Source organism: Phacochoerus africanus, chromosome 1 (genome assembly GCF_016906955.1).
Source record: "Phacochoerus africanus isolate WHEZ1 chromosome 1, ROS_Pafr_v1, whole genome shotgun sequence".
NCBI lineage: Eukaryota > Metazoa > Chordata > Mammalia > Artiodactyla > Suidae > Phacochoerus > Phacochoerus africanus.
The window spans coordinates 245,954,191-245,978,732 of record NC_062544.1 but is presented as its reverse complement, the minus strand read 5'-3'; the positions used below and the strand labels follow the sequence as shown (position 1 = coordinate 245,978,732).

The following is a 24,542-nucleotide window of genomic DNA, read 5'->3' as shown; positions in this document are numbered from 1 at the left end:
CAGTTGAAACTGGGATAATAATTAAAACTACAAGATTTAATTTTCCAACTCTCAAGTTAGAAACAAATCTAAAGTATAAACTTTCTTCTGTTGGCATAAAGTGATAAAACATCTTTGGAAGACAACCTGATTGAGCAGTGGAAATTGTATCTTTGCATAAACTCTGAGGGATTAATCACGCAAAGGTACAAGGATATATATCCAAGTATATCCTGGAAGTATTATTTGCAAAGGTGAAAGAAAAACTGGGGTCAGTCTGGAAAGTTTTCCTGTTCCTCTTAGAGTATAGAAAACTGGAGAGAGTATTGCTCCCACTCTTAAAATAACAAAAGCCTGCTGTGTAGCACTGGGAACTATGTCTAGTCACTTATGATGGAGCATGATAATGTGTGAAAATAGAATGTGTACATGTATGTGTAACTGGGTCACTATGCTGTACAGTAGAAAAAAAATTGTATTGGGGAAATAACTATTCTAAAAAATGCTAAAAATTAAAAAAAAAGACCAACTATCTATATATAAAGTGCACCTTTTCTTGAACTTTCAAAAAGCTGAGGTTGCAGAACAACTGACTAGAAACCTAAAGAAAGACAGGTGCCTCCAGGGAGACACAGGAGGAGACTACCCTCTTACCCAAAGCAGACACCAGACATTAAATAATTTGGTAAAAAGAATTCAGGTAAAAATTTTAACAAAATGCTAACATCCAAGCAGGGGTTGGTGTAAGAATGCAGAAGCCAGGGGAACTGCAGACACCTGGGAAATTCATATTCAAGGATCTTACTGGGTGCTCAAGAGAAAAAGTGGGAGCAGAGAAAGAGATTAAAGAAAGTTTCCTTCCTAGCTCAGGCCCCCCTGAGAGAGGAGCAGCAACCTGCAAGAAAGGCACAAAGTCTCACCCAGATTTTTCTGTCGCCTCTAAGCAAGACTTCAAGCGGTAGGGGAAAAGCAGCAAATCTTGTCACTATTAGGACACATGAGAAAACCCACTGCAGCTATAGATGCGAGAAAGAAACAAGCAAAAAAATAAAACAAACAACAGCAACAAAAAATCATTTACCATGGAGAAGGAGCAGGAACACACCTTTGAGTCCTGACCATTAGATATCTCCACTGCTAGTGGGCAGGAGGGGGCAATGAAAAGTCCACACCCCTAAGAGCCAGGGATATAACACTTATATAAGACTTAATCTGCACCAGAACATCAAAGAATGCTCCCCTGACCCCCAGACCCCTCTACTATGCTAGCAAGTATCAAGTAACAAGTAAGAACACTCTTCTGAAAGTCAGACAAGACCATGGAGAGACACCTTATTGAGGCACCTCAGAGGAATATCTAAAGCTGAGGATAGATCCAGCTATTAAAAGAAATCCTCTGGCAAACCGGTACTACCCTAAGCACAAGGTAATATTAAAGGAATTTGAGGTGTAGTCACGGAAACAAGAAAACCTCAGCAGCTCAACTATTGCCCAGATTGATTCAAGCTCCCTTGTTAAGGACCTACCAAAAGGAGATGTGTGCTCATCTCCAGACATAAAAATTATTTATCTCAGTCTCTACTGTTTTATATGACACCCACCTTTAAGCCAAAACTCATTAAACACAGAAAGAAGCATGGTAAAACAACACACAGTCAAGAGAAAAAACATTCAATGTGACCAGGTTTAGATATGACATGGATGTTGCAACTATCAGATAAGGAATTTTAAATAATTATGATTAATAAGTTGAAGGCTTGGATGAAAAAGATGACAATACGTGTGAACAGGTGAGGAATTTCAACAGAGAGGTGGATATTTTAGGAAAAGATCAAATGGAAATGTTATAAATAAAGATGAATCCTTTTGATGCCTTAATCAGTAGACTCAATATAACTGAGAAATTGGTGAACCTTAAAACAGGTCAATTGAATTTACCCAAAATTAATCAGTGCCAATAATCATAAAGTAATAACATAAGCATATCCAACTACCTTTTTTTCCCCCAATATACTAGGGAAAATTCTATTAAAAAAATGTAACAGTATGAATAAGCCTAACACTATGTCTTGCATAGAGTAAGTATTCAATATGGTTTACTGAAGGAATTATTGCTATTGGTTAATGAATTCATTTAAACATTAATGAGAAAAGAAAGATAAAATGGGAAATCACTTACTATAATCTATGCTAAATTGAGCAACTCCAGAACCAGGATAGTAGGAACCCTTCTCCACAGTGACAAGACAATGCTTATTTTGTTTTTCTTGAATGATTTCCTTCACTCCTGAAGCTCCTTGATTCATCAAATTCCAGCCTCGAATACATCCATCTAGACGAGGGTTAATCTAGCAATTTAAAATACAGACCTATGAATTCATTTTAAACTTAGACAGACTCATAAGTGGCTTAATTGATTATAGGTATAGGTTTTCATTTAGAAGGGAAAATTCTTCAGCAACATTTTAAAATATTTTGAATTTCATCTAGATTTTTTTCAAGGTGTCCTTCAGATAGACAGCCTTTTCCAGTGAAAATAAGTTTATGTCATCACAGATCCCTACTGGGATCCTAATGATTTTTGACACCTCAAGCCCCACTTCTCTCTCCTATATCTTCTTGCACTAACTTCTGCCCTCAAGTTCCATATTTTGCTCCTAGCTGTGGCCCTGGGTTCTCGGCTGCTTTCTGGGTTTTTTTTTTTTGGGGGGGGGATCCATTTATAATTATTTTAATTTTTTTCCATTATAGCTGGTTTACAGTGTTCTGTCAATTTTCTACTGTACGGCAAGGTGATCTGTTTTTCTTTAACTGCATTTACAACATATGTTTGTCTTACCATCAGACATTAAGCCTCTTCGGGAACAAAAGTTTGCATTCTTTAGTTTCACTAAAGCATCCAGCCAGATTCAAGATATGTAGCCATTTCATAAATAGTTGATTCTTTTTGAATAATTTATTTTACTTTTAAAATGTCTTGATTTATCAATTTCAAAGGACAGGTATATTCACTCTGACATGAGTTAACTAATTCAGTTTTTATATCATATCACAGAAATCTTTTAAAAGTTAAAGTAACTGAAAGATGGATATAAAATAGTAAATATTTAAGTTAAACCAGCAAGTGTAAAATTGGCAGACCCATGATTTCAAAATGAAAAATTTAAAACTCTTCAAGGTCAGTGATTAGTATCCTTCATGAAACATTTTCCATGGAAATTAGACAAACACCACATACAGATAATCATCTATTATATCCAGCTTCAATTTATTACGATCTGCTGTTATACTCCCACCAAAGATTTTTTTTTTTAAGTGCTACCTTTTGTGCTATTCTTCCACCTTTTGTGCTATTCTTATCTCCCAGATTTTAGTCCTAAATCAGACCTAAGAAAGTTCTTTGGCTTCTACAAAATAATGTACTTTTGGATTCAAATTATACATATTTATATGTTTAATGGTATGAACTGCTATGATGTTAACACTGAATTGACGATTGGAGAATTTTTTAAAATCTACTTCTCCATGTATAATTCTGGGAATTCAAATGGGCTCAAAAACACTACATTCATTTTCTCATTTCCTTAATATAACTTCAAAGGTTGATAATGTTACTTTTCCATGTTCAATTCAAGTTGTCACAGTTGGTGTGTTCAACAAAATAACTTCTTTTGACTCTCAGAAAAACACATTTTCAAATCTATTACCGACAAAAGGAATTCATCCGTGATGAATGATATAAGCTTGGGTCATTACCGGTTTAATAAGTGCATTCTCCACTTTCCGAGGTAGTCCCGCAAAGTATACTTTGGTTTCTAGAAACCCATTGGTAGGCTTAAAAAGGCTTTCAGGTTTATTTATATTCATTACAGCTTCTTTAGCTATTTTTACACTAATACTCTGCTCTAATTCTTCCACAGAGACCTACAATTAAAAAGACAAAAATTATCAAACAACTAAACATTGCTGCATATCATTTGAAATGTTAAGATTGAAAATTCTGTTTTATTCCAGTACGTAATTTTCCAAAGTGATCATTTTAATGTACTTGTTAATTTGTGCCAATACATTTGAAATGTCAAATTAGAATAAAGGTGATAAAAATTTCTTTTACTGTGTAATCCTTGATCAAAAGTTAAATTAACATCAAATTTTAAAGTTTAAAAATCAATATTTCTCAGAGTTCCCATTGTGGCTCAGAGGAAACAAATCCGACTAGCATTCATGAGGACACAGGTTCTATCCCTGGCCTCACTCAGTGAGTTAAGCCTCTGGTGTTGCCATGACCTGTGGTGGAGGTCGCAGACGCAGCTTGGATCCCACATTGCTATGGCTGTGATGTAGGCCAGCAGCTACAGCTCCAATTCGACCCCTAGCTGGGAACCTCCATATGCGGCAGGTGAGGCCCTAAAAACACACACACACACAAATTAATATTTCTCTGTTAAACTTAAACATCCATTGATAAAATATATCTTTCAACCCCAGTGTGCCATATAATTAACATTTTATCTTTTTTTTGCCTTTTTTTTTTTTTTCAGGGCTGCATTTGCAGCATATGGAGCTTCCCAGGCTAGGAGTCAAATTGGAGCTGTAGCTATTGGCCTACACCACAGAAACAGCAACACCAGATCCAAACCACATCTGCGACCTACACCACAGCTCACAGCAATGCCGAATCCTTAACCCACTGAGCAAGACCGTGGATCAAACCTGCATCCTCATGGATCCTAGTCAGATTTGTTTCTGCTGCGCCACAATGGGAACACCAAAATTAATATATTTTTAAAAAGAAAGCAAGACAGTCTACAAAACCTTAGTAAACTTTTAAGTGCTTTCATTTTGCAATTGTCCGATAGTACAAATATGAAATCAGCAATGTAAATATATTTTTAACATAAATTAAGAGAAGTTAGTACATTCAGTATTCTGCCTATCACTCACAAATTGTATTTTATTTCAAAATTCAGAAGTATGTGAAGTCATAAGAAAGCACAATACATTAAATTAAATCGGGTTTTTTCCAATTTTGAAAGTAATTTGGGTTTCTAAAAAAGGTTGGAAGTAATGGTAAATAAGAATAAGAAAAATCCTCCCATAAAGGCTATCTGAAGAACCATTTCTGCAGTGTCCTCACTGTAGGACCCAAAATGCAAAATCTTCATTTACTAATCAATCAGGGAAGCCAAACAACAGGCATATTAAAGCACTATTACAGGAAAAGAAAAACTATGCTCTAAAGTAAAATAAGGAGTTCCCGTCATGGCACAGCGGAAACGAATCTGACTAGGAGCTCTGAGGTTTTGGGTTTGATCCGTGGCCTCGCTCAGTGAGTTAAGGATCTGGCGCTGCCGTGAGCTGTGGTATAGGCCGGAAGGTGCAGCTGGGATTAGACCCCTAGCCTGGGAACCTCCATATGCTGTGGGGTGAGGCCCTAAAAAGACAAAAATAAATAAGTAAGTAAATAAATAAATAAATAAATAAATAAATAAATAAATAAATAAGTAAAATAAATTTTGTAACATTTACAGATTTTAATGTTGGTCAAGGCTCTTTCCTTAATATAAACAGTCAGCATCATTTTATTCTAATGATTATTCCCTCCTTGAAAGATGTAGCCTTCAGGAACTCAGTCTGGCTTGCTTCTACTCCACACTCTTACCACTCCTTCTCAGTTTCCTTACTTAACTGGATCCTTTCCTTCTTACCAACCTCAATAAGCCCCAGAGCTCAGCCCCTAGTCGTTTTCCCTCTAGTCACGCAAATATTTTGAAATGGATGCCCCACTCTAGGGCAAATTTAGGGGTGGTGGGCATTTTTAGTTTTCACAGTGAGTAAGAATATACTGAGGGTGCAAGATGCTAGCTGCCCTGCAATGTGCAGAATAGTCGTGCAAAGTAAATAATAAAATATCCTGCAAACTTTGGGAACATTCCTACTAAATATTCATGTAGGGTACACTCATTCTTATAATTACCTGTTTGTGTGTACATATAAACACAAAATATTTGTTGCATGAGTTCAGCACTCTCAGAGTTTTTCAAGAATGTAATAGTCTTATAAGCCAAGAAAGGATTGACGGTGGTTATATTTGGATCTTTTTTTTTCCTGTCTTTTTAGGGCCGCTCCTGCAGCATATGGAGGTTCCCAGGCTAAGGGTAGATTTGGAGCTATAGCCGCTGGCCTATGCCCAACAATGTCAGATCCGAGCTTTGTCTGTGACCTACACCACAGCTCACGGCAACACCGGATCCTTAACCCACCAAGCGAGGCCAGGGATCAAACCTGCTTCCTTATGGATGCTAGTCAGATTTGTTTCCACTGAGCCACGATGGGAACTCCTATGTTTGGATCTTTACCAAGATTTTCTCAACATTTTGGAAAGTTACTATTACTGATGGCAATATCATATACGCTCTTATGGTATCTGAGTTGCCAATACAACACCCCAGCATTAGTCTTCATTTGTAGCTTTCATGTTATATTATGTATAAAAGCAAGCATTGACAAATACTATGCTTGAGTGGGAGCATTTACATATTGAAATAGATATCATTTTTATAAATTATTTTCTTCTGTATATAACAATTAGGGCATTATATTAGATGTGATAAAATTTAAAGCCACAGATTGACAATAATAAATCTCATGGCCTTTAAAGCCCTCTTTATGTTGAATATCCAAGTCTTTATTTATCTTAAATTGACACCTGGACCTTAAAAATATATCCAGAATCTGACTACTTCTCACCACTCCCACTATTAACACTCCAGGTTAAAAGCTGCCATCTTCCCTTCCTGGGTTATGGCATTAGTCTCCTAACCCCATGTCCTGTTCTAGCCTTACTCTCTACTGTCTAGTCTCCAAAACACCATTAGATCCTGACCAGGATTATCTTTTAATGTGCAAAATCATCTAAGGTCTTTCTACTTAGTATAAAATCATCTAAGGTCTTTCTACTTAGTATAAAATCATCTAAGGTCTTTCTACTTAGCATAAAATCATCTAAGGTCTTTCTACTTAGCATAAAATACAAGTCCTCACTACAGTTCTCCTGCCCCTACAAAAACCTTATTCAAGACCACATTTCTGACCTCGTTTTCTACTACTCTCTCCCTCTCTCACAGCACTGCACCTATGCTGATCTTTGCGTTGTTCTTCAAATACAACAAACACATCCTCTAGATCGAGAGTCTACACTTGCTATTCACATGGCACAGAATTATCTACTCCCCAACCCCACATTTGTCCTGGCTGATGTCCTCAAGTCTCTGGTCAGATGTAATCTCATCAGAAATGGCTTTCCTGATTCCACATGCCCACTCACCTACATCATTCTCTATTGCCTGGCCTTGCTTCTCTATATCCTCATAGCATTAATCACTGACATATCTATTTGTTGATGCATTTGTGGTTTTCATCTCACCACCAGAATGCAAGCTCCATAAGAGCAGAGACATTGTTTTATTCACTATTGTATCCCCACCACCTAGAAGAAGGAATAGCACATAAAGTGCTCAATAAATGTTGTTGAATTAATGAATTTATTACACAAATCATATACTTCCCACCAATATTAGGATCATACCCAATCATGAAATATAATAACTACTTAAAAAGTAGCAACAGTTATTTCTCTGGGTTATAACCATTCTAATGACTTAATAACTACATATTCAATTTTATTTATCTGAATTAGAAAACAGTTCCAAGTTATACATTTTGATGTTTATTTTTAAAATATTTTATTTGAAATTTAAAAAAAATTTAAATTAGTGAAACAGTTACTATCAAGTGAATAGTTCAGTAATTAATTTAACTTAACAGATTTGTCCTTAATTAACATTAAAATGCTTCCTTAAAATGTTTATTTATTTGAAATAATTTCAGCGCTGCATAAATTTGTCTTTTTATATTTTTAGGGCCACACACACAGGATAGGGGCCCAATCAGAGCTGTAGCCTCCAGCCACAGCAAAGCAGGATTGGAGCCGAGTCTGCGAACTACCCCACGGCTCACAGCAATGCCAGATCCTTAACCCACTGAGCGAGGTCAGGGATCGAACCCATGTCCTCATGGACACTAGTTGGGTTCGTTAACCACTGAGCCACAACAGGAACTCCTGTGCTGCATAAGTTTAAAACAGTATAATTCATTAATAAGCTGTCAGGATTATAATTTTGTAAAAATAACATTCAGTAATATTTTAAATATAAACGATATGGAGTGAAAAAAAGAAATCCTACTTATGGGTGGGAGTTAAAGTGCATCAATGGTTAAAATAATGAATTACAATTCAAAGAAAAACAGCTAGCACCAAATTTATTATCAGAGCAGTTTTCTCTGACTTGTGTATTGCTCTTAAACTTTCTATTTTGTTTTATTTTATTCTATTTTATTTTTTCACTTTTTAGGGCCATGCCCATGGCACATGGAAGTTCCCAGGCCAGGGCTGAATCGGAGATCCGGCCACAGCAACATGGGATCCAAGCTGCATCTGCAACCTACACTGCAGCTCAGGGCAATGCCGGATCCTGAGCAAGGCCAGGGATCAAACCTGCATCCTCATAGATACTAGTCCGATTTGTTTACCCTGCACCACAACAGAAATTCCCTTAAACTTTATTTTTTATATAAAATCATATTCAGTTTATAGAGGGCGATTTTAATTAAAATGTTTTAATTAAAACATGGGCATACCATTAACTACACTTTCTTATTACCAAGAATCATAAGCATAGGAAACAAATGAATGAAACTGAACAGTTGCCTTCCATCCAGCCCAAATCTTATCTTTAACAATATGACTCATGAACAATTCTTCAGAAAACACTACCTGCAACTCATGATGTTAATTTCATAGGTAACTCTTTACCTTCTTCTTTATACATATTATATCATACCTAGAAATTTATCTAAATTCACCTCCAAACAGTTGATATTTTCAATTTTTATAAACTCATTGGGAAAAAATTCTGTTTACTCTCTTTTACTGCAAAAGTGATTTTAGCGATTTTGGATAGGTGCCTTATGGACGTTAGACATTAAAATGTATTCTTCAGCACACTAGAGGAATAGCTGTATACATCAAATATTTTAGATACGGACATAACATGAAAGATGCAGTAACAAAGCTACACTAATAAGCATCAGAAATCAAAGAATTTTATTGACTTCTCTGACAGTTGCATTTGAGCTTCTGAAGGTACTATTCTTTCTCTCCCTCTCTATCCTTCCTTCCTTCCTTCTTTCATTCTTTTCTTTCTTTTTCGGCTGCATCCACTGCATATGGAAATTTTCAGGCCAAGGATTGAATCTGAGCTGGAGTTTTGACCTATGCCACAGTGGCAGCAATGCTGGATCCTTCACCCACTGAGACAAGCCAGATCACTGACCCACTGTGCCAAAACAGAACTCTGAAGATACTATTCTTTTAGAGTTAGGAGCTCAAAAATCCATGACTGCCTCTTTGGAGAACCATATCTGTATCCAACTGTTCTTTATTACCATCTGTACTGTAACCTATTTCACATTACACTGTATTGCACTGTATTGGTTCACAATACACTGTATTGTATTACACAATACAGTGTATTGTAATACACTGTAATACACTGTATACAGTGTATTACACTGTATTGGTTCACAAGGCAGCATCAGCTTCTAAATTATGAGGTACTAAGCTCAAGAGCAAGGAAAATCTCTTGCTATAGGTTCTAGCATCTTGAACTCAGGAACTTAGCACTTTTGACATGCTCACTAAAAGCTTACTGAATACGTGATTGCAAGAGTGGTAAATATAAGAATCCAATAATTTAGTGATAACTTTATATGGCTACTCAATATGGACCTCTAGTCAGTTCCCAAAGGGGCACCACTTTCTAAGGCAAAGCTGATCTTCTCTCAGCTATTCTCTGTTGAAAATGGCAGTGATTTAACTGCAGAAAAGAATTCTCTCCACTGTGTACTAAGAGTCATCCCTTCTCCAAGTAATCCCAATCCAAAAAGTTCAATTTCAATACAGTAGATTAAAGTGCCATTCTTAAGCCTCACCCTACCCAGGGGTACCACAAAGGCTGGATCATGTGCAGCTCCCAGTATCTGCCATGACCACAGCCAGAAAGGGAAGAACCCAGACCCGGTCAGCTAAGGAGACACTGACTGAACAAATAGTAGCCACCTCCAGAACACAGTCTCCCAGGGATTCCCAAATGTTAAAAGAATTTGTCATATTTGGAGATGGGATTAAGATGGTGGAATAGAGGGACTAGGGCTCAACTTCTCTCATAAAAACAACAAAATTACAACGAAGTGCTGAACAACCTTCAACCAAATGGACTAGAAACCTTCAAAAAGATATCCTACTCCAGAAGACAAAGAAGAGGCCACATCAAGAGGTAGGAGGGGTGGTTACGTGATATAAGCAACCCTATACCTCCCAGGTGGGAAGCCCACAAACTGGAAAGTAACTATATCACAGAAGTTCACCTACAGGAGTGAGAGTTCTGAGCCACAAGTCAAATCCCCATTCCTGGGGATCTGGCATTAGGAGAAAGAGTCCCCCAAACATCTGGCATTAAAGGCCAGTGGGGCTTGTGTGCAGCAGCTCCATGGCATTGGGGAAAACAGAGACCCCACTCTTGAAAGGCAAACACAGACTTTCATATGCACTGTCCTGGAACAAAGCAAAGTTCAGGCTCCATAGGAATCTGGGTTGGACCTGACTGCAGCTCTTGGAGGATGTCCTGGGAAAACAGGGGGTGACTGTGGTTCATTGTGGGGGAAGGACATTGGAGGCAAAGCTCTTGGGAATGTTCATCACCATATGTTTCTCTGGAGGTGGCCATTTTGGGTAAATCTAGTCCCATCATCAGCAACAACCCCACCTACAGCCACCTCTAATCTCTCCCAGAGGCAAAGTCCCACCCACAGCAAGCCCCCATACCAAATTCAGTCACAAGGGGGGCAGACACCAGAAGTAAGATAGGCTACAACTCTATTGTTTGCAAAAGGACACCATACCAAAAACCTATAAAAATGAAAATACACAGAACTATAACTCAGATAAGGGAGAAATAAAAAAACCCAGAAAATCGGCCAAGTGATCTAGAGATTCTCAGAATCCAGAAAAAAAACTTTAGACTGTTGACACTGAAGATGATGCAAGACATTGTAAATAAACTGGATGCAAAGAATGATAATTTATAGGAAAGATTGAGCAAAGAAATACAAGATTGAAAACATAAGCAAGCAGAGATGCAAAATAAAATAACTGAAATAAAAAATTCATTAGAAGCAAGCAACAGCAGAATACAGGAGGCAGAAGAACGAATAAGCGAGGTGGAAGATAGACTAGTGGAAATCACTGATGTGGAACAGAAAAGAGAAAAGATTGAAAAGAAATGAAGAGAGTCTCAGACAACTCTGGGACAGTGTTAAACGCATGAACATCTGTATTATAGGGGTGCAAGAAGGAGAAGCCCTCTTTTTTCCCTCTGGAGAGAGAAAGGGACAGAAAAAATATTCACAGAGATAATAGCTGAAAACTTCCCTAACATGGGAAAGGATCCACTCACTCAAATCCAGAAAGCACAACGAGTACCATATAAAAATAACACAAGCAGGAACAACCCAAGACACATATTAATCAAACTGACCAAAATTAAAGACAAGCAGAAAATATTGATGGCAGCTGGGGAAAATAAACAAGTAACATACAAGGGAACCCCAATAAGGTTATCAGCAGATTTTTCAGCAGAAACTGTGCAGGCCAGAAGGGAGTGGCATGATATACTTAACCGGATGAAAGGAAAACACCTCCAACCATGATTACTTTACCCAGCAAGGCTCTCATTCAGATTTGAAAGAGAAATCAAATGCTTCACAGATAAGCAAAAGCTAAGAGAATTCAGCAACACTAAACCAGCTTTACAACAAATGCTAAAGGAACTTCTCTAGACAGAAGAGAAAAGGCCTCAACCAGAAACAAAAACACCACAAATGACAAGGCTCACAAGTAAAGGTATATATACAGTAAAGAGAGGAAATCATCCACGCACAATTATGCCACCAAAATCAAAAATTGTGAGAAGAGGAGGGTACAGATGCAAGGACACTGGAGATGTACTTGCAATTAAGAGACCAACAATTTAAAACAATCTCTTATATATAGACTCCTGTATCAAAAGTTCAGGGCTATTGCAAACCAAAAACCTACAATTGATACACAAACAAATAAGAAAAATCAACTCAAATACAACACTAAAGATAGTCATCAAACCACAACAGGAGAGAACAAGAAGGGAAGAAAAAAGAGCAACAAAAACAAATTCAAAACAGTTAATAAAATGGCAATAAGAACATACATATCAATAATTACCTTAAATATTAATGGACTAAATACTCCAACCAAAAGACATAGACTGGCTGAATGGATACAAAAACAAGATCCATATACATGCTGTCTTCAAGAGACCCACTTCACTTCTAGGGACACATACAAATTGAAAGTGAGAGGATGGAAGAAAATATTCCATGCAAACGGGAATCAAAAGAAAGCTGGAGTGCCAATACTCATATCAGACAAAATAGACCTTAAAATGAAGAATATTTTAAGAGAAAAGGAAGGACATTACATCATGATTAAAGGACCAATCCAAGAAGAAGATATAACAATTTTAAATTTCTAGGCACCCAACATAGGATCACCACAATATATAAAGCAACTGCTAACAACCTTAAAAGGAAAAATCAACAATAACACAATAATAGCGGGGGACTTTTAATACCCCACTTACAGCAATGGACAGATCATCCAGACAAAAAATCAGTAAGGAAACACAGGCACTGAATGAAGCATTAGACTAAATGGACTTAATAGATATTTATAGGACATTCCATCCAAAAGAAATAGATTGCACATTCTTCTGAAGTGCACATGGAACATTCTCTAAGATTAATCACATCCTGGGCTACAAATCAAGGCTTGGTAACTTTAAGAAAATTAAAATCACATCATGCATCTTTTCTGACCACAACACTATAGGACTGGAAATCAACAACAAAAAAAACTGCAAAAAAAAAAAAAACAAACACGTGGAGACTAAACAACATGCTACTAAACAACCAATGGATCACTGAAGAAATCAAAGAGGAAATTTAAAAATACCTAGAAGCAAATGGCAACAAAGATACGACACTCCAAAACCTATAGGATGCAGCAAAAGCATTTCTAAGAGGGAAGGTAATAGCAATACAAGCCTACCTCAGGAAACAAGAAAAAGCTCAAATAAACAAGCTAACTTTACATCTAAAGCAGCTAGAGAGAGAACAGTCAAGACCTAAAGTTAGTGGAAGGAAAGAACTCATAAAGACCAGAGCAGAAATTAATGAAATAAAAACAAAGAAAACCATAGAAAAGATCAATGAAACTAAACGCTGGTTCATTGAAAAGATCAAAAAAAATTGATAAACCATTAGCCAGACTTATCAAGAAAAAAAAAGAGAGTTCTCGTCGCGGGTCAGTGGTTATTGAATCCGACTAGGAACCATGAGGTTGCAGGTTCAATAACTGGCCTTGCTCAGTAGGTTAAGGATCTGGTGTTGCCATGAGCTGAGGTATAGGCTGCAGACACAGCTCAGTCCCACGTTGCCATGTCTCTGGCATAGGCCGGCAGCTACAGCTCCAATTACACCCCTAGCCTGGGCACCTCCATATCCTGTGCGTGCAGCCCTAGAAAAGACAAAAAGACAAAAAAATAAAAAGAGAGAGAGAGAGGACTCAATAAAATTAGAAATGAAAAAGAAGAAGTAACAACAGATATCACAGAAATACAAAGGATCATAAGAGACTACTATATGCAACTATATGCCAATAAAATGGAAAGCCTAGAAGAAATGAACAAATTCTTAGAAAAGTACAATCTTCCAAGACTAAACCAAGATGAAATAGAAAAGGTGAACAGACTAAAAACAAGTACTGAAATTGAAACTGTGAATTAAAAACTTCCAACAAGCAAAAGTCCAAGACCGGATGGCTTCATAGGTGAATTCTATCAAGTATTTAGAGAAGAGCTAACACCTATCCTTCTGAAACTATTCTGAAAAATTGCAGAGTAAGGGATACTCCCAAACTCATTTTATGAGGCTACCATCACCCAAAACCAGACAAAAATACCACACACACACAAAAAAAGAAAAGTACAGGCCAATTTCACTGATGAATGTATATGCAAAAATCCTCAACAAAATACTAGCAAACCGAATTCAATAACACATTAAAAGGATTGTACACCATGATCAAGTGGAATTTATCCCAGGGATGCAAGGGTTCTTCAATATCCGCAAATCAATCAGTGTGATACACCACATTAACAAACTGAAGAATAAAAACCTCAATAGATGCAGAAAAAGTCTTTGACAAAATCCAACACCTATTTCTGATAAAAAGCCTTCAGAAAGTGGGCATTACCTCAACATAATAAAGGCCATATATGACAAGCCCACAGCTAACATCACGGTCAATGGTGAAAAGCTGAAAGAATTCCCGCTGAGATCAGGAATAAGACAAGGATGTCCGCTCTGGCCACTACTCTTCAACATAGTTCTGGAAGTCCTAGCCACAGCAATCAGAGAAGTAAAAGAAAGAAAAGGAATCCAAATTGGAAAGGAAGAAGTAAAACTATCCCTATTTGAAGATGACATGATACTATACCTAAAGAATCCTAAAGACTCTACCAGAAAACTGTGAGAGCTCATCCACAAATTTGGCAAAGTCACAGGATACAAAATTAATACACAGGAATCAATGACGCTTCTATACACTAACAACAAAAGATCAGAAACAGAATTTAGGGAAGCAATCCCGTTTACCATTGCATCCAAAAGAATCAAATACCTAGGAGTAAACCTACCTAAAGAAACAAAAGACCTATACTCTGAAAACTATAAGACACTGATGAAAGAAATCAAAGATGACACAAATACATGGAAAGACCTACCATGCTCGTGGATTGGGAAGAGTCAATATTTTCAAAATGACTATACTACCCAAGGCAATCTACAGATTCAATGCAATCCCTATCAAATTACCAAGGACATTTTCCACAGACGTAGAACAAAATATTTTAAAGTTTCTCTGGAAGCACAAAAGACCCAGAATAGCCAAAGACCTCCTGAAAAAGAAAAATGGACCTGGAGGCATCAGGCTCCCTGACTTCAGACTATACTACAAAGCTACAGTCATCAAAAGCATGTGGTATGGGCACAAAAACAGACATATAGATCAGTAGAACAGGATTGAAAGCCCAGAATTAAACACACGCACCTACAGCCAACTCGTCTATGACAAGGGAGGCAAGAATATACAATGGAGAAAAGACAGCCCCTTCAATAAGTGGTGCTGGGAAAACTGGACAGCCACATGCAAAAGAATGAAATTAGAACACTCCCTAACACCATACACAAAAATAAACTCCAAATGGATTAAAGACCTAGGTATAAGACCAGACACTATCAAACTCCTAGAGGAACACATAGACCAAACACTCTCTGACATAAACGACAGCAACATCTTCTCAGATCCACCTCCTAGAGGAATGACAACAAAAACAAAAATAAACAAATGGGACTTAATTAAACTAAAAATTTCTGCACAGCAAAGGAAACCCTAAACAACACAAAAAGACAACCCACAGAATGGGAGAAAATCTTTGCAAATGAATCGACTGACAAGAGATTAATCTCCAAAATTTATAAACAACTTCTGCATCTCAATACCAAAAAAACAAAAACAAACAACCCCATCCAAAAATGGGCAGAAGATCTAAACAGACAATTCTCCAAAGAAGACATAGAGATGGCCAAAAAACACATGAAAAGATGTTCAACGTCACTCATTATTAGAGAAATGCAAATCAAAACCACTATGAGGTCCCACCTTACATGGGCCAGAATGGCCATCATCCAAAAGTCTACAAACAATAAGTGCTGAAGTGGATGTGGAGAAAACGTGCCATTCTTGATTATTAAAATAATGGTTCATTTTAAGGAATTTTCTAAAAATGCTAGTTTCTAAGCACTCTGGTATCAGCTGGTGTATCCTCTTTGCACAAACTGACTGTATCTATATGCTAATATTTAAAATTAAATTAACTTTTTTATTTTGTTACTATGTGTATTTCTCTTTTACGTTAAAACATTATTTGCTATCCACCCCTGACCTACAGGGGCTACATCACTGTTCACCTAATGACAGTCACTAAAAAAGATAAGAAGTTAAAGACAAAGTAGTTCAAGCAAATAATTGAAAACAACTTCAGTTATGAGAAAATTTCCAGTGTATTAAGAGAGGTTATTGTTTCTCATGCCATTTACAGTGTGTAGAATATACTTCATGTAATATCTGATGAACTCAAACTCATTTTGGCTTGGTATCACTATTAAAATAATAATAATTTTAAACAAACTGCATCAAAGTGGAAATATTCTTTATGAATTCTGTGAAACATACCATATTCCATAGACCATCATTAATAACTTTGCCTCCAGTTGTGATTTTGGTTGTATGTTCATTCTTAAACTGAATTTCAATCTTTCCATCACGAAGTGCAATCAGGAACCAAGCTGAATGATCAGAAGATTCTGCATACAGGATAACACCTTCCGAATCATATGTCCGGAAATCAAATTCAGCTGAAAATCTAAACAGTGGACAAAGCAAGAGCCTTAACAGTGAGAAACATGAAAGACTATATTATCCTTTTTCTCTCGTACTGGCAAACAGCAATATGTTGAAAGAATCAACCATTTCTTCCTCTGGAATTCCTAAAAGAAAAGGGTAGGATTAGTCTGTTCATGCATTATCTCTCACTCCATGCGTATTTAAAATCATTAGGAGTTCCCATCATGGCTTAGTGGAAACAAATATGACTAGCATCCATGAAAGGCACAATTTCAATCCCTGGCCTTGCTCAGTGGGATAAGGATCCAGTGTTGCCATGAGTTATGTAGGTCGCAGATGCGGCTCAGATCTGGTGCTGCTGTGGCTGTGATGTAGGCTGGTGGCTACAGCTCCGAATCGACCCCTAGCCTGGGAACCTCCATATTCCACGGGTGTGGCCCTAAAAAGATAACAGACAAAAATAAAATAAAATAAAATACATAAAATGAAGTTATTATATTTTCTTGGACTTTTCTTGTGGAGCACAGGGTTAAGGATCTGGCATTGTCATTGCAGCAGCTTGGGTCGCTGCTGTGTGTCAGGTTCAGTCCCTGGTCCAGGAACTTACACATGCTGCAGGTGTGGTGAAAGGAAAAAAAAAGTTATTATATTTTCTTACTTATTCTTGGAATATTTTTTTCCCCAATGAACAGATGCTTTGATAATACTTCATCTTTTGGTATTTGTTTTGAAAGCACTCTTTAAAATGCTGGAGTACACATGTGCAAATATTAGACATTTTATCCCTCTCCTGGAGTCTTTTATAAACTATATACTCTGACATTAAAAGTTTTTTTTTTCGGCGTTCCCGTCGTGGCGCAGTGGTTAACGAATCCGACTAGGAACCATGAGGTTGCGGGTTCAGTCCCTGCCCTTGCTCAGTGGGTTAACGATCCGGCGTTGCCATGAGCTGTGGTGTAGGTTGCAGACTCGGCTCGGATCCCGCGTTGCTGTGGCTCTGGCGTAGGCCAGCGGCTACAGCTCCGATTAGACCCCTAGCCTGGGAACCTCCATATGCCGCGGGAGCGGCCCAAGAAACAGCAACAACAACAACAACTACAACAACAAAAAAGACAAAAAGACAAAAACAAAAAAACAAAAAAAAAAGTTTTTTTTTCTGTATCCTTACATGATTAGTAAAAGATGCTACAATTTCATGATTGGTTCATCCATCAAAAAGTATATTTTCCCCATGATTTCATATATGTCAGGAAGGAATTCCTCACAGAAATGTACAAGATAGCATCTAGATGACTGCAACCATAATTAAGCCTTCATGTGTGGTAAGAAAGGTAAAGTCAAAAACTTGAATGTATCTGTTAGCTTAATTTCAATAGCAGAAGGAGAGCCTAAAAGATACAGCCATGTGTTTGGGGCTATCTGAACTCTGGTAATGTCCATTGCTATTCAGACTCTGCACATATATGTAGCTACCACAGAGGAGGGAAAAAATCTTAAGGATGTTGGACTACAGAAGAATATATATCAATTCAGTGCCCTTAGGATACAATGAGAATCATCATTAAAGTTTCCAAGGGACAAGCAAAACAAAATAGTTGAAAAGAGATAAACAGGGAAGAGGAAAAATAGTTGTATAACTATTAGTCATCTCAGTTAAGTTAAAATAAAGGTAATTTAAGTTAAAAAAAATCAAAACTTCAGATAATTACAAAATACAGCAAGAAAGAATCCCACACTTTCTTATTCTGCATACGACAGTAATCATAATAGAGGCACCATTAGCAATGGGGCACAGATCTACCTCAAATGGAACAAAGAAAAAGTGACAGTATAAACTTTTGTCTTTAGAATTCCAGGAAGCGATTATAGAGAGGGAAATGTGGAGTATGGTATGTTGGGTAGATAACAATATACTATCAATTTACTGAACTCAGATTATGTTAAAAAGAACCATTTTGCTTGGAGTTGGGACTTCTATTCTCTTTCATAATCATCACATTTTGCTGATGTGAAGCCATTATTATCTTGCCAAAACGTGAATCTGTGTATGCTCAGGGTCTTCCAGAAGTTGATCCTATTATGGAGATAATTTCCTTCCCCTTGCAAAATCACACTAAACCAGTAATTCTTCTCATATTTTCAGTCTGGAATACATCAACATACTGATACATTACACTGGGGAACAATTCATTCTTTTTCAGAGGTATTGCAGAGTGAAAAAAAGGGAATTTGTTAACTTTGGGGTAGGGTAAGTATTTGATCATGGGAAACAGAGCTAAAGGACTCTGCAAAAAAGGGAAAAAAAAACAAGCTTTAGTTGTTCTTTGTTACACAGGTGGCAGCTTATAAAAATTCATCAAGTGTACATGTAAAATATGTCACTTCTGTATATATACGTGTGAGTGTATGTATGATACTTCAATAAAAAGCTTAACTAAATAATAAATAAATAAATACTGAAAGAAATAATTATTTGGCCGATTTGATCCAATTTTAGAGCCCAAGCTTTTGTAAATTATCAGTGAGAAATGAATACCTCAGAAAGTACCTGAGGTAGGTAATAATCAACTCTTCTCTCTCATTCTTATTAATTTCATAGTAAGGAAAGGTTGTCTCCAATCTATATCACCAGAAGATATTATTTGCTCTGATATGTTAAAGGGGAAAGCCACAATTGGGGGGAAAAGGAAGTGTTGAAAGAGCACAATTTTATCAGTGAATAAATTTGAATGTTCCTTAAAGATAAAATTTCTATTAATTGAGTTGAATTATTTAATGAGTAATCATTCCTATATCTAACAAATTAAATTCTAAATATGCATACTTATCTAATTAAAATATTTTAAAATTTAGATTCTGTAATCAGTCTCAAATTTGTTTCCTTTCCATTATTCTAACAAAATTCTATTTTTTTTTCCCAGTTCCAACAATGTATGGCTCTGAGAAAATTTGATAATTAGAGTCATGACTCAAAAACAGAAACTACTCCCTCCGTAAAGTTAACCTAACTACAGGAATAACAAAGTAATCAGATAGTTAACTAGAATCATGTAATGCATTTCTTTAAAATACAACTTAAGCAATCTTATATAGTTTCCTTAATAATTATGAATACAGCTATATTCTAAAAGCAATATTTTGAATCTCTCTCATTACTTAGCTTTTACAATGTATATAAGGAAGAATGTAAATTTCACAAATATATTAAATCTACTTTCCCAAATTCTTAATAACTATGTATTTACTAGAAAAGGCAGAACTATGGAGGTAAAATGATCTTTGGAGAAGATCAGCCTAGGATGACCCACAATGATTCAAGCATGAAAATTATGTGTGAAGAAAAAAATGACCACTGAGGTACCTCAAATCATCTGACTGATAATACACCCAAGTTATCTGATTCTTAATAAAATTTCATACATTTCAAACCTTTTCAGTCACCTCCTTTTTTCTGTCCTGACCTGCTTACCGCTAGAAATTATCATTGACATTGGTACCTCACCTGGTGATTTCTGGCAAACGAAATTTTAAATACAAAACAACCCCTACAAACTGCTCTGCCAAGTAAAGCAATTCATAATTTTTGTCAAGGTTCAAAGGAAGGCACACTGGAACAGCCTGGAGAAAAGAACACAAAACAAACCAAAAGTATAGGTTACTACTTGGTGTTTACCTGAGATACTTAGATATCAACCTTTCTCTGGTTACTAGAGTTCCTTTCAAACGTATCCTCTGTGTTACACTCAAATAGACTAAGACCACCTATGGTACTAATAAAGTAATACCTTTACTTCCTTGTATAGTCCATCACTAAAACCTCCAAGAATACATATGTTTTAATGTTTTATTAAGCCAAAATTTTTTGAGCAAAAATGTGCTACCTAGATAGTAAAGGGAATGCTGGAAAACCTGAATGGGATAAATATAAATTAAGATATCATCTTAATCTCCAAGGAATTCACCAAAAAAAGTGATTTAGAGTCATATAATCTGATATCAAGTTTTGTTTTGTTTTTCCCAAAACGGAAAGCTCTTTAAGAGATAAGTTGGGCATACACATAGTGATATTCTAAGGGAATTGTGTAAATAGGTTGAGAAATTTAGGTCCAAAAATAACAACTTATTTCACCTTAGAATTTCAATAAATCTATTCTGGTGATGTGTAACTACAACAAATACTAAAATAATAGGAAACCAAATTGCAAAACAGACATTCACACAATATGTTTCAATTAACTACTTACCAAAGTTACTACATGTGCCAACTACCTTCCCGTCCCATCTTTTACCAAGTAGGTGATATAATATAAAATGCAACATTTTGGGCACAGGTACAGCTTTTTCTTGGTAGCAGATATAAAAGTATATATGTAAATCTGTGATTAAATCATTACTTAGTTTAGGGGTTTTTAAAACTGCCTCGAAGCATATAAAATTTCACTTTCACTTTTAAAAATTAAGAGATTCAAAAATTGGACCAAAGATCCTTATTTGAGGGGGGGAAGAGAGAGAGCTTCATATGTTGCCCTACTTTTTTCAATAGAAGAAAAACTACAACCTACTCCCAACATTCAATTTCTGGGTCAATTATGAATAAAGCCTGAGTAACTAAAAGCAAGTTTGAGAGACATAGATTAACAAAATTGACCTCTCTGAATTTTGATATACTTAAACCCCAAATAAATCCTACTCTGACAAAGTTGTTCCACCAGAGATTTTATGAGTATGCTTGGAAGTACTAACATGCTTAAGGCGTGATCAAACTTGTCAGAGTGGAATGAAGAAAAGGAGACACAAGAAAATGCTTTCACTAAAGTTTCTATGAAAGATTTTTTTTCTCACAAAGAGGAGTATAAACCTCAGCTTTTCTCATGTTCTTAAGTAAATATACACTTTACATTTTATAAATGTACAGGCTATACAGATGAGCATTTTTTTAAAATTCAGTCACTCATTATCCACAGTATTAACCACTTACATGACCAAAATTAGTAAAGAGACTGTGACTCACAGCCTGCTTAGAATTATAACAATTATAATAGAATATCTACATGTTCCTGATTTACCTCAGCTATGTGGTAATAAAGTACCTGGATCTCTCAGTTTAAAAAAGAGATGGGCAGGTTAGCCTTGCAAAATGTTACCTCACAACTCTTCTGATCTTGGGCAAGTTTGAATCCTTTCTTCCCATCACAGTAACAAGAGTAACCTCCAGGGTAATTTACACAAAGTTGAGCACACATGTTCTCAGAGCATTCATCCACATCTAGGGTAAAAGAAAACATAAATTTTAATCTCCTAAAATGTTCGATCCAACAGAAGAAGAAAAAGAATATTCTGATACTTTTAACATCAAATCACAGTTATGTACTGGCCATGGAAATTTAAGTGAGTTACAGTAAAATGTCTATTTATTTATATACCTGAATCAACAGTTAGTCAAATGAATAACTTTCAGTAATTACTAATTAGTAAAATATAAAAATTATATTAATTTTTTGGTTTTGAAGAAAAAAGACTGAGAGTCTCAAGGTAACTGTCACCTCTGATCATATGAATTCCATTGGCACTACCTTTGTTTTGAAGAAAAGGAAGGGAAGGGGAGAGGAGAGGAGGAGGAGTGAGGGCAGGGAAGGACTGAAAGATATGGAAGGGAAGAGAAGAAAAGATCCTTTTTAATTGAAGGTTAATGTAACTGGAGATTACTATATGCAACTATATGTCAATAAAATGGAAAGCCTAGAAGAAATGAACAAATTCTTAGAAAAGTACAATCTTCCAAGACTAAACCAAGATGAAATGGAAAAGATGAATGGACCCATCACAAGAACTGAAATTGAAACTGTGATTAAGAAACTTCCAACAAACAAAAGTCCAGGACCAGATGGCTTCACAGGAGAACTCTATCAAACATTTAGAAAAGACCTAACACCTCTCCTTCTAAAACTATTTCAAAAAATTGCAGAAGAAGGGATACTCCCAAACTCATTTTATGAGGCCACCGTCACCCTGGTACCAAAACCAGACAAAGACTCCACAAAAAAAGAAAACTACAGGCCAATATCACTGATGAATGTATATGCAAAAATCCTCAACAAAATACTAGCAAACGGCATCCAACAATACATTAAAAGGATTGTACATCATGATCAAGTGGAATTTATCCCAGGGATGCAAGGGTTCTTCAATATCCGCAAATCAATCAGTGTGATACACCACATTAACAAACTGAAGAATAAAAACCATATGATCCTCTCAATAGACTCGGAAAAAGCCTTTGACAAAATCCAACACCTATTTCTGATAAAAAGCCTTCAGAAAGTGGGCATAACGGGAACCTACCTCAACATGATAAAGGCCATATACGACAAACCCACAGTGAACATCATTCTCAATGGTGAAAAGCTGAAAGAATTCCCGCTGAGATCAGGAACAAGACAAGGATGTCCGCTCTCGCCACTACTCTTCAACATAGTTCTGGAAGTCCTAGCCACAGCAATCAGAGAAGTAAAAGAAAGAAAAGGAATCCAAATTGGAAAGGAAGAAGTAAAACTATCCCTATTTGAAGATGACATGATACTATACCTAAAGAATCCTAAAGACTCTACCAGAAAACTGTGAGAGCTCATCCACAAATTTGGCAAAGTCACAGGATACAAAATTAATACACAGGAATCAATGACGCTTCTATACACTAACAACAAAAGATCAGAAACAGAATTTAGGGAAGCAATCCCGTTTACCATTGCATCCAAAAGAATCAAATACCTAGGAGTAAACCTACCTAAAGAAACAAAAGACCTATACTCTGAAAACTATAAGACACTGATGAAAGAAATCAAAGATGACACAAATACATGGAAAGACCTACCATGCTCGTGGATTGGGAAGAGTCAATATTTTCAAAATGACTATACTACCCAAGGCAATCTACAGATTCAATGCAATCCCTATCAAATTACCAAGGACATTTTCCACAGACGTAGAACAAAATATTTTAAAGTTTCTCTGGAAGCACAAAAGACCCAGAATAGCCAAAGACCTCCTGAAAAAGAAAAATGGACCTGGAGGCATCAGGCTCCCTGACTTCAGACTATACTACAAAGCTACAGTCATCAAAAGCATGTGGTATGGGCACAAAAACAGACATATAGATCAGTAGAACAGGATTGAAAGCCCAGAATTAAACACACGCACCTACAGCCAACTCGTCTATGACAAGGGAGGCAAGAATATACAATGGAGAAAAGACAGCCCCTTCAATAAGTGGTGCTGGGAAAACTGGACAGCCACATGCAAAAGAATGAAATTAGAACACTCCCTAACACCATACACAAAAATAAACTCCAAATGGATTAAAGACCTAGGTATAAGACCAGACACTATCAAACTCCTAGAGGAACACATAGACCAAACACTCTCTGACATAAACGACAGCAACATCTTCTCAGATCCACCTCCTAGAGGAATGACAACAAAAACAAAAATAAACAAATGGGACTTAATTAAACTAAAAATTTCTGCACAGCAAAGGAAACCCTAAACAACACAAAAAGACAACCCACAGAATGGGAGAAAATCTTTGCAAATGAATCGACTGACAAGAGATTAATCTCCAAAATTTATAAACAACTTCTGCATCTCAATACCAAAAAAACAAAAACAAACAACCCCATCCAAAAATGGGCAGAAGATCTAAACAGACAATTCTCCAAAGAAGACATAGAGATGGCCAAAAAACACATGAAAAGATGTTCAACGTCACTCATTATTAGAGAAATGCAAATCAAAACCACTATGAGGTCCCACCTTACATGGGCCAGAATGGCCATCATCCAAAAGTCTACAAACAATAAGTGCTGGAGAGGGTGTGGAGAAAAAG

At 36.4% G+C, this 24,542-nt stretch overlaps 1 protein-coding gene across 1 annotated transcript in view; it reads right to left on the bottom strand.

Annotated features, from left to right (window-relative positions):
• Positions 1-24,542, bottom strand: part of PROS1 (protein S) — a 78,896-nt gene that overhangs the window by 9,032 nt on the left and 45,322 nt on the right. The window contains exons 8-12 of the mRNA XM_047794331.1: positions 21,805-21,926; positions 20,163-20,278; positions 16,490-16,679; positions 3,736-3,903; positions 2,159-2,327 (exon numbers count right to left, since the gene is read on the bottom strand). Of these exons, the coding sequence (XP_047650287.1) occupies positions 2,159-2,327; positions 3,736-3,903; positions 16,490-16,679; positions 20,163-20,278; positions 21,805-21,926 (765 nt within the window). The remainder of the gene's footprint in view (positions 1-2,158; positions 2,328-3,735; positions 3,904-16,489; positions 16,680-20,162; positions 20,279-21,804; positions 21,927-24,542) is intronic.